This window comes from Condylura cristata, unplaced genomic scaffold, assembly GCF_000260355.1.
Source record: "Condylura cristata isolate star-nosed mole 26May11 unplaced genomic scaffold, ConCri1.0 scaffold00037, whole genome shotgun sequence".
In the NCBI taxonomy this organism is placed as follows: Eukaryota; Metazoa; Chordata; class Mammalia; order Eulipotyphla; family Talpidae; genus Condylura; species Condylura cristata.
Window position 1 is genome coordinate 7,335,574 of NW_004567138.1, and position 10,529 is coordinate 7,346,102.

General features: G+C 42.2%; 1 protein-coding gene across 1 annotated transcript in view; it reads left to right on the forward strand.

The window, feature by feature from the left end:
* Positions 1-2,545, forward strand: part of SOX4 (SRY (sex determining region Y)-box 4) — a 167,868-nt gene extending 165,323 nt beyond the window's left edge. Inside the window, exons 2-3 of the mRNA XM_012732924.1 lie at positions 86-137; positions 2,478-2,545. Of these exons, the coding sequence (XP_012588378.1) occupies positions 86-137; positions 2,478-2,545 (120 nt within the window). The remainder of the gene's footprint in view (positions 1-85; positions 138-2,477) is intronic.
* The last annotated feature ends 7,984 nt before the right edge of the window (positions 2,546-10,529 follow it).

Sequence of the window (10,529 nt, forward strand, 5' to 3'; positions counted from 1 at the left end):
ACAGACATGTACTGATACTTCACTGTGTCCTGCTTACTCTTGACACCTTTTGACTCCATTTCTGTTTCTCTCCTTGTTCTCACAGGTGACTACAGAAGACTTCACATTACAAAAGACTTCGTACCCCACATATTCAGGTAAGTGACTTTCTGGTTGGGGAGGTTTCCAGATAAAGGTTTAGGCAGGGGGTTGGCTACTCTTTTCTGGGTTGCTGTAAAAATCCCAATGACTGGATTCTTCTTTTTGCTTTTGTTTTGGTTTCTTATCTGTGTTATCCTTCTGTCGTAGTTTTATTTATATCTGTATGTGTCTATACATGCATGCTGTAATGTAGTGTTACCTAAAGTATATGCATTGTTATAACAGTATTACATCAAGGAATGATACACGCATGGGAATGCTGTAGGAATATTTATACTATGTACTGAGGTGTGCACGGAATCTAAATCCTACCTCTAGGATACAGGTTGCCCACAGGGAGGGATGCTGGGCGCATGGCAGATAACAAGTGTGTCTGTAATACATATCTTTCAAAAATAAATTAAAAAAAATAAAATACAGTAGGGAAAATGGCGTTACTCTGGCCTTTTTTGTCTCCCGCTGCCAGCCTCTGTGGCTGCCAACTGTGGCCTTTCTTTCCTCCCAGGGTTCACTGTTCACGTGTGATATTGTGTTTGTGCAAAAAGCTCTTAGGTGCATGAGCACGGGGCATGCTGGGATGCCCAAGGCAAAGCCGTGTGGGCCCAGGGTGAGTGCACTTGTGATTAGGGACACTTAGACCAAGAAGCTGGAGAGCATGGATATGTGTGACTATAAATACAGATGCCCGGGCTGAAATACAATGACAATATTAGGAGAGGGTGCTATAGAGAGAATGCTGGAGAGAAGAGAGAAAGGAGGGGGAGGGGAGCGGACAGGAGTGGGGGAGGGAGGAAGGAGGGGAGAGGAGGAAAGAAAGAACTGTTGGGGGTGTGGAGGGGGACTGGAGGGGCTTCCTGTCCCAGCCCCTCCCACTCCTTTGCCTCCTGTCTTTCCAGCCCACCTCATGTCTGGTTGTCTCTACAGATGGTTTAAGTTGTTAGGATTTGATGCAGATGGAAAGAGGACATGGCAAATACCTTTCACACCTAAAGCAATAGTTCTTGCAAATAGTTCTTTCCTATCAAAACTTCAGTCAGTGCTCAATATTCCCATTGCAGGGACAGATACTATAAAAACCGATCTCTTAGGGCTGTCATGTTCAACCTGATGACCAGTTCTTCAGGCTGGTATACTTTAAAGCTGTGAAGAGAGTAGCCCTTTTCTCATTTTTCTCTTTTCGTGTCCTTTTGAGATGATCGATGTTAACTGTGCTCACTGTGACAATCACTTCACAATATGTGTAAGTCACGTTTTTATGCTGTGCCCCTGAACCTTCTGAAGTCCTGTTAATTCTATCTCAGTAAAACTGGGGGAAAAAAAAAACAATTAGAAGTAAATCTCTTTGGCATTTCAGGTGTTTGGAGGTGCTGGAAGTTTCGCCAGAGTGGTGGTTCTCAAAGTGTGGTCTTGAGATGTACAGCATTGGTGTTCCCTGGTGATGTGCTATAAATGCAAAGAGTTGGGGCTTACCACAGATGACTGAGTCTGAAGAGACACTGGGAGTGTAGTGTTCTAACAAATACTCATTGTGATGCTAATGGATGGTAGAGTTAAGAGAACCACTGTCTAAAGCCCTCCTCCCTTAATTGTATGTTCTCTGTAGATCTTGTTTCATGTGTCATGCAGCAACATATCCCAAAATGCCCAATGTACCCACCATGGAGCATTTACACTTGCACCACTGCTGTGCCGCCATCACAGGCTGGGTAGGCTCATTGTTCATCCTGGCAGATGAAAGGAGGATGTTTGTGCTTTCCACATCTCTCACTTAGCTTTAATGGTGAAGCAGGAGGCATCGGTGCATGCCCTCTGCTCGCACTCCCAAGCGCCTCTTGCACCAACATGAAATCACATGTGGGTAATGCAGCCTGTGAGGGAAGCAGAGGCTTAAGTGATGGTCACAGAGATGGGCAGCAGGTGGAGAGAAAGAGCTCGAGCAACTGTATTTTCCTGAGGATTGCCTTGCTATAGTGAGAAATCATATTTGGGTTTTCTTTTTTTTCAATATTTATTTATTTATTTATGTATACAGAACTGGAGTACAGGCCAGAGGGACAGGGGCTGTGAGAGGATTCACCAGAGGCAGAGTGGGGAGCAGAACAAGCGGACTGAAGAAGTACACTGCTGAGGGGAGCAGCAGGCTGGTCAGGAGAAGTCTGCTGCCTCATGGGATCACCTCCTGGGTGGTGATCGAACTCGCAGTGAAGTGGCTGCGGCTAGCTTGCAGTGCTGTATCCTAACCCATTGCGTCACCAGGGAGGGTCCTGCATATTTTGGTTTTCTTCAGGCTTTTGGGCACAGAGCTCCTAACACCCTTGTCGTTTCTTTAATTGTAGGAGTCTCTATAGTTTCAAATGTTGGCTATTGTCTCCAGCTCTATCAGGATAAAGGTGAAGGGACTTAATCTTAATCCAAACAAGCCCTTTATGGGAACCCAGGGGGAAAAAAAGAATAACAATAAATACAAGAAAATTAACAGGCAACTAACTATAAATCAGAGGCATTCATCAGGGAAAGGGGAAGGAGAGGAATCAAAACAGGGGAGGGGCAAACACAAGGGACTGTGATGATGCAGTGATGACTTGGTGGTGGGAATTCTACGGGGACTCCACCTGAGAGGAGGAAGCAAACATTGATGAAAATGAGCAGTGTTCTGAGATATATATATATATATATATCTTTCAAATACAACTGAGTTCACATTAATATGTCATTTTTGGAAATCCTCTAAATATAGGGGCGGGTACCAGAGGTACCAGAGATTGGCACCTTTAGCCCCATCCCTGACCTCCTGGGAGGGGAGAGGAGCAGGGGGCTGAAGTAATCACCAGTGGCCAATTATTTGATGAAGCATGCAATCTCCACTTAAACCGGTGTGGAGGGATTCGGAAAGCTTCCGGTCGGGCTTCCGGTCGGGCTTCCGGTCGGGCTTCCGGTCGGGCTTCCGGTCGGGCTTCCGGTCGCACTTCCGGTCGCACTTCCGGAGGCGCTGGATAAGCCACTGTCCTGCAGTAAGGGAGCGAAAGCTTGGCGAGACTTGCCCCATGCGTCACTACTCTGTGGCTTTTCCTTTCGAGCACGTTGGTAACTGGTAAGTGAAGGATTTTCCTGAATTCTCGGAGCTTTTGTAGTGAGTTTCTGAAGCTGAAGAAGGGGTTGTGGGAACTCCTGATTTGTAGCGAATTGCCAGGCCTGCTGCAGTCCGAATTTGCAGTTGAAATGAGGGCGGTCTTGGGGGGCTGAATCTACATCAGTGAGGTGTGTACTAACTTTGGGCCGTTGGTGTCAGAATTGAACTGAATTGAGGAAACCCGCGCTCGTGTCTGTGGAGAACTGCTTGGTGTGGAAAAACTCCACATACACTGGCTGTTAGGTTGTATTAGTAGAGAAAAACCAGGGTTTTCTTGCTTTTGGTGACTCCAGGTGATGGAATCAGGCTTTTCATTGCCTTCTAGGGACTGCCCCTGACCTTCCACTCTGGTTGTAGAGGGCCTCAAACTCGGGCAACTTTCACCTGAGGAAGCCTGTGTGGTAGCAGGAAGTGGAGGAAAAGGCCAGGATTTTCTGGGACAGGACAGAGTGCAAATAGAGATTACATTTTTTTCTTAAGAGTGTTTATTGAACACAGTAATAGTTGTTTTTTTTTTTTAAGATTTATTTATGCTTACAGAACTGGGGTACAGGGCAGAGGTATGGTGGATGAGAGGATTCACCAGAGACAGATCAAGGAGCAGTACAGGCCCTCTGACCAAGTACACTGCTGAGGGGAGCAGTGGGCGTGTCAGGAGAGGTCTGTTGTGCCATGTGGGTCACCCCCTGGCTGGGGATTGAACTTGTGCTGCAGTGGCTTTGGAGAGCTTCATAACGCAGTGCTTTAAGCCGCTGCACCACCAGGGAGGGCCCAGGAAAAGGTTTTTAAAGCACCATTATTTCTAAAGTTGTGGTTCTCTACTGCTGCATGCAAAGTGGAGACACTGGGAGACGTTTAAAAAACTCTGATTCCTTTGGCTTCACCCCAAGATTCTAGTCTCAGCTGAACTGGAGGGTGGCTCCCGACCTCATCAGCATGACATGAAGGCTCTCCAGCTGATTCTAATTACAGTCATGGTTCAGAACAACTGGGAGAGACTGGTGTTTGGTTTGGAATCAAGATGAGAAATACAATGAAAATATCCTGGGAGAGTGTTGTCTTGAGGGACTGTTCCCTCCAAGGGGCATGTGCTTTGCAAACTGGACCTGCAGCTATTAGTCAACTGATTGGGGGAGTGTTTTTCTGCCAGATCTAGCTCTTTTTAAAATTAGTTTAGTTTTCCCCTGGTACCAACCTATTACGTAATTCCAGCCGAGTTGTTATAGGTAAGGGGGCTGAACTGCAGGTTGTGTTACCTGTTTCTTGGGGAACAGTATCTTGGGGAACATGAAGATACCTTCCTTTCTTTTCTGTTACTCTCTTTTTGCAAGTGGATAAAGCTCCAGGAAACTGAGAGACTTATCTGCTGTGTGAGAGGGCATTTTAATTTCTCTAATACTATCCATGGAACCAGACCCTTCCCTGTAGTCCCCAAAGTTATGGAAAGGAAAGATTGAGCTGTATTTGTTGGTGGAGTGTTGAAATATTCCATGGAAAAAGGAAAGAGAAACAAGTTCTACCACTGATTTTCTTGGCAGGGTTTATGACCTTTCCCCCTCAAATTTCTGGCAAGTGTGATTAGAAATTGACTCCCAAGACTTGCTCACATGATCTGTTCAAGACATCTCTTGCATGCTGCTCATCAGCAGTAGTTAATTTGCTATCTCTCACACGTGTTATCCAAAAATCACAGAACTCATTAGAAAACAAGCAGCATGAACTTGGTCGGTCATATTTGGAGGATTAGCCAGATGTAAATCTGAGTTGCACTTGGGAGGTTTTGTGTTCCTCATTTAAAAATAAATAGGACTCCAGCCTTAAGTAGAAACAGATTTTTTTTTTTAAATGCAGTATCTTACTGGAAAACAAATTTTATTTTTCCAATAAAAAATATAGGGAGGAGGTAAGCTTTGCTTGATGCCAGTGATTATTTTATTTCATGCCCTTTCATTTTTTCTTGCTGATGGCAGATGGGACAGAAATAAAGACTCAATTTCATTGTCCAAAATGGGGGAAAAATGTAATTGAATCAGGAATTTGTTCTTAATGGGTTGCAGACATTTAAAACCTGATTGGTCACAGTCAACTGTTTGATGCGCTTTTTAGGAAAAAAATGTATTTTCTGTATTTCCCCAACCATTTTGAGTGCATTGTTACCCTACAGGTCATTGGGAAGGGGTTCTGTCTGAGGCTTTGGGTTCTTAGATTTTTTTATAACAGGTTACTAAGAGAAACTGAAAGTTGTTTTTCATGGAATCACAATATGATTTATGTGATTAGATAATTTGTCTTTTGTTGATATACGAACTTGCTGCTAGCAATATACCAGATAGTCATATGCCACCTGTTTTTAATTCCAACAAAACCTATAATCAGAATGGAAAAAAAAATGCCTTACCTTTGAAGAATCAGAAAAAAAATTAAGTCTATTAACTTATTGTGTTTGTCTTCCAGATCATACAAAATCAGGAGTATTCAGATGCCAAAGGGTTCATTCTTCCGGGGAGAGATTATGTTTCGTGCAGACACATGCCTTTAGTTAAAGATATGCTAGGGATTTCCCATGAGCTGATTTTGGTCATCTCTATTCTTAGTAATCCTCAGATTTAAGAACCCTACAAAACACCACCTTCTGTTTTCTATTTTTAAAAATTCATTTGTTTTCTATTTTTAGAAATTCATTTTTTATTTTTTTAAGTAGTATTATTTGTAAAAATTTATTTACGCATACAAGAGCCAGAGTGTAGACCATTGGTATGGGAAGATGAGGGGATTCGCAGGAGATAGAGTGGGGAGCAGAACAGGTGGATGGACTTTAACACAATGCTGAGAGGAGCAGCAGGTGAGACAGGAAAGTCTGGCTGGGGATTGAACTCAGGCCTCAGATGTTGGTGATAGCTTGATAGCACTGACTTCAACCTCCCTTTACCACTGGGGTGGGGGTGGGGACTATTTTTTTTTTTAATAAAAATAATTATTTGCAACCTGTTATTAAAAAAAAAAAAAAACTGCTTTGTTGAAACCAGTGCAGGACTTTCCATGGTCCATATTTAGGCCCCTGAAATCATTCATCTTCTATTCCTCTTCAATTCTGACATCAAATTTGCAATGCTCACTGCAGCTGTTTTATTTGTCTAGTAGCTTTATTAGGTGTTGGAAAAGACATAGATGGGTAGTTGTGGAGGCAGACTGTTCAGGATTCAGTTCAGGATGTGTCTGTTATTGTTTGAGAGTCTCTGTCACTGAAGGTGTGGCACTTGGGAGGTGGTTGTGAAGTACAGTTATTTGCTGGCCTTCCCTGCTTCTGAAGACCTGCGCTCCTCCTATAAGACCTTTGGTAGCAAGGTACTGTAGTCTCAGCTTACAAACAGTACTGCAAGGAAGGGTAAAGGAAGGATAAAATAAAGTTCTAGGAGAGAAGGGTCCTATCCACACTGACGTCAGGTTTGTGAGATCTGAGAAGTGGATTCTGAAGTGGCGGGTCCAGACAGCTTCTGCTTTCCTATGATCTAATTAAATATTTTCACTTAAAAAGGATAACCCTGTTAGATCGTAATGGGATTAACCTAACTGAAATTTATTGGGCTTTGCTTTGACAGTAAAGATTATGGATGGCTCACGTTCCATTCCTTTTTTTTTTTTGGTAGCTTTAGATCCCGTAATTTTGGCTTTGGCTGTTCTGGTGAAGATTCTAGAGTAAAACAAAACTTGTGTAGGATATTATTGAGTCTTGGACTATGAATAGGATTGAATATTTAAAAATGATTTTGGGTTGGGTTAGCTTTTATTTTCACACTAACATGAAGTTTAGTTAAATGGTCATTTTTTTTTCTTAAAGTGTTGATAGTGAGACTCTCTTGCTCAGAATTACCTGTGCAAACAGTTCTTTGCTTGAAGTGCATTGATAACTTGCTGCTCCATTTCCTATGTATGTTTTGAAGGAGCAAAATATTTTTTAATTGCAATGAGCTGTCATGTTAACCATGTTGAATGTATACAGTTCAGTGATTATTAAGTACACTCATATTATTGCACTACCATCATCATATCTATCCCCAGAACTTTTCATTTTCTCAAACTGAAACTCTGCACCAATTAAATGTGAATTGCATATTATGCTCTTCCATCCCCATTCTTTTTCTAAGAGGCTTACTTATATGAGTAGATTATATGCAACTAGTGTATTTGCTTAACATAATTTTACCAAGGTTTGTCCATATTGTACCACATGTCACAATAATCTTCCTTTTCAGGACTGAATTGTATTCCATTATATGCATATACTACATTTGCTTAACATTCATCTCTCAGTGCGATGAGAATCCTACCTTTCGACTATTATGAAGTAACGCTAAGATCATGGGTATACAAATGGGTTCTCAACAATTGCTTCTCTAGAAAATGTGTGGTTATTTAATACATCAATACTGATTTTTGGACTTAAGATACTGATTCAGTGACTTAAGATAATGTTTATGACAAATGTAGTATAATTGAAATATACTGCCTTCGTATAGGGATTGTTAGTGCCAGTAAATACAGGGCTGGTTCACTCTTGACTCAGGCAAAGTATGGGAACTCTGGGTAGATAGATTTTACAGGCTTTCATACTCTCTCAGGGAACAAGGCACACAGCCATACCATGCAGGGAGGCTGACATGCGAGGAGGCAGGCGCAGGGCAGGCTGGGAAGCAGGCAGGCAGCAGCTGAGCCTTCCAGCCTCCTGTGAATATTTAAATGCTTTCTCTAGGCTCTCTCTGGTATTTTCTTTCTCATGGTACATGGTCTTGCCTCTTCTATAGCCACACTGCTTTTCCTCTCACTGACGAAGATGCTGTGGCTTTTATCCCAGCCTCTAGGCTCAGGTGTGCACACTTATACATACATGCACACCCATGCTCTAGTGGATACAGTCAAGCACTCAAGCCCAGCCTCGCTCTTCGAGCGCCTTCTGCCTTGATATATATGGTCAAGGCCACAGGAGCTAGCTGCAGAGGCTGATGGCACAAACAGCCTGATGAATTCATTTACTCTACAGATCCGTTTGCATGTGGCCATGGGACTTTGAACATATCTGACCAGATAGCAGGACCCACTTTCGCTGGTAATAACCTATGTGGACAGACTTCAAAAAACCTTGTGGATGCTAAAGATCCAGTGTTTGGAATTGTCACTTGAAAAATTTGTTGCTGCATAATAGCTGGAAACATTAAACTAAAACTGATGTGCAAAAGTAACATCCTCTGGTCATCCCTTAAAGCAGAAGACTTTTGAGGTTGGAATGCATTTTCTTCTCCAAGGATTGCTAAGTAGAGTCACAATACCGTCTAGCCTGTTCCACCCAAGGGCGCACATCCTATCCTCGGTGTTTTTGGTATCTTCTAGAACAAGCTTGCATTGAGAATTGTTTCAGGGACCTAACGTTTAACTAGAAAGAGACAAGCTCCTTATAACTGCTGTTGAGTTGGCGCCATGTATTGAAGGGCAGGTAATGTTATTAGAGAGCTAACATGCTATGTAATATTATTATATAGCTAATGTTTACTTGCTGCTTGCCACATATGAGGCACTGTTCTAAGCTCTTACATATGTCATGATTTATTTAGCCATGCCAGCATCTCAGCATGTTTGATAGCAATATAAGTTCATTTTACAAACATGGAAAATGCGACACAGATGATACTTAGCCACTGGTGACACAGGTCTTGGCAGATTCAGACCTTGATCGAGGAGTCTGACTTCATGCCTTGTATTTTTCCTCACTTTGCCTTATTGACCTGGTATCTTCCCACTGACCTAATTTAGGAACCCTGAGGACCACATTCTGGGGAGTGAGTTGCTCTTGAGAATAACAGAATTTTTTTTTTAATTTATTTATTTGTGCATACAGAACTGGGGTACAGGCCAGAGGCTCAGGGGTGGTGAGAGGCTTCACCAGAGACAGAGTGGGGTACAGAACAGGCACATCAATGAAGTACACTGCTGAGGGGAGCAGCGGGTGCGTCATCTGCCACACCATGTGGTCACCTCTGGGGCAGGCGGGAATTGAACTCACGAGGAATGGCTTTAGATTCTCAGTGCTGTGCTTTAACCCGCTGCGCCACCAGGGAGGGCCGAGAATAACAGAAATTTTAAACAGAGAAGTCCTGTGTGTGTCTCTTGAAACTTTTTCCATAGTAAATGGTCAGCATAGCTTGGACAATCAGTATCAGAGGACCAAACTTTCTTCTGAAAACAGTGCCCTTTACTTCACCTTTAATTGTAAACAGATTTCGTAGATGCAGAAATGGTCTACTTAGAAGTTAAAAATGTATACTTACAAAAGATAGTGCTTTGTGATTCCTGTTTTAAAAATTTAGTAGAATAGAGCTCTGGCTCACTTAGAAATTTGGTGTTAAATGTAAGGAATAGCTACTTAAGTTCATTTATAATTAAAAGTAAGTCCTCTTAAGGTGACATGTTGGGATTTCATAGGTACTTGTAGCCTCTTTTGTTTAAAAAGTTGTTCATACCATGGTTTACAGCCTCTTCTTGGTGAGAGTTCTTAAATTATTATTTTTTTTAAGTCTAAGATCCTTAAGTTTTAATTTATCATTGAAGTACCATTGTTCCACTTCCAGTGTTTTGACAGATAGGATTTCCGCCCCCAGGTGTAATCACTGAGCACACCCTTGACTCTGCCAGTCAGTTTTCACCATAGTCCACTGTGCTCTTATGGTAAGTGAAAAAATCCAGAAGGAGAAAGATAAATACCAGATGGTATCACTTACAGGTGGGATATAGGAAAATCAAGCCGAGGGTCAAACAGAGACAAACTTTAAAGCCAAGTCTTGAAAGCTGAGCATAGATCTACTGCTTTAGATTGGGGGGGGAGGAAATGACCGGTCTTAATTCTTTATAATCAAAGGAACATCTGACTGTAATACAGTTGCCAAGCATTTTGCCACAACCTGGAATTGAAAGATAGCTAAATAATTGTTACCTTTAAAGTGTCTTTAACCTGATAGGAAGTCAGAAGTGAGGTGGAAAGAATTATCCACTTCGAGGTTTGGGGAAAATTTAACTGGGTAGAATTATGGTTGTGAAGGTCGAATAGGAGTTTTCCAGGCAGGCAAAGTAAGGTGAAGTGATTTCAGGAAGAGGAAAGTCATACACCAGGGCACAAACACGAGATGCATTATGGTATATGCAAGTGTTGACTAGGGAGTTGATAAGGGTGTGAAGATCATGAGCTTAGAGTAAAGTTCAAAAACTATCT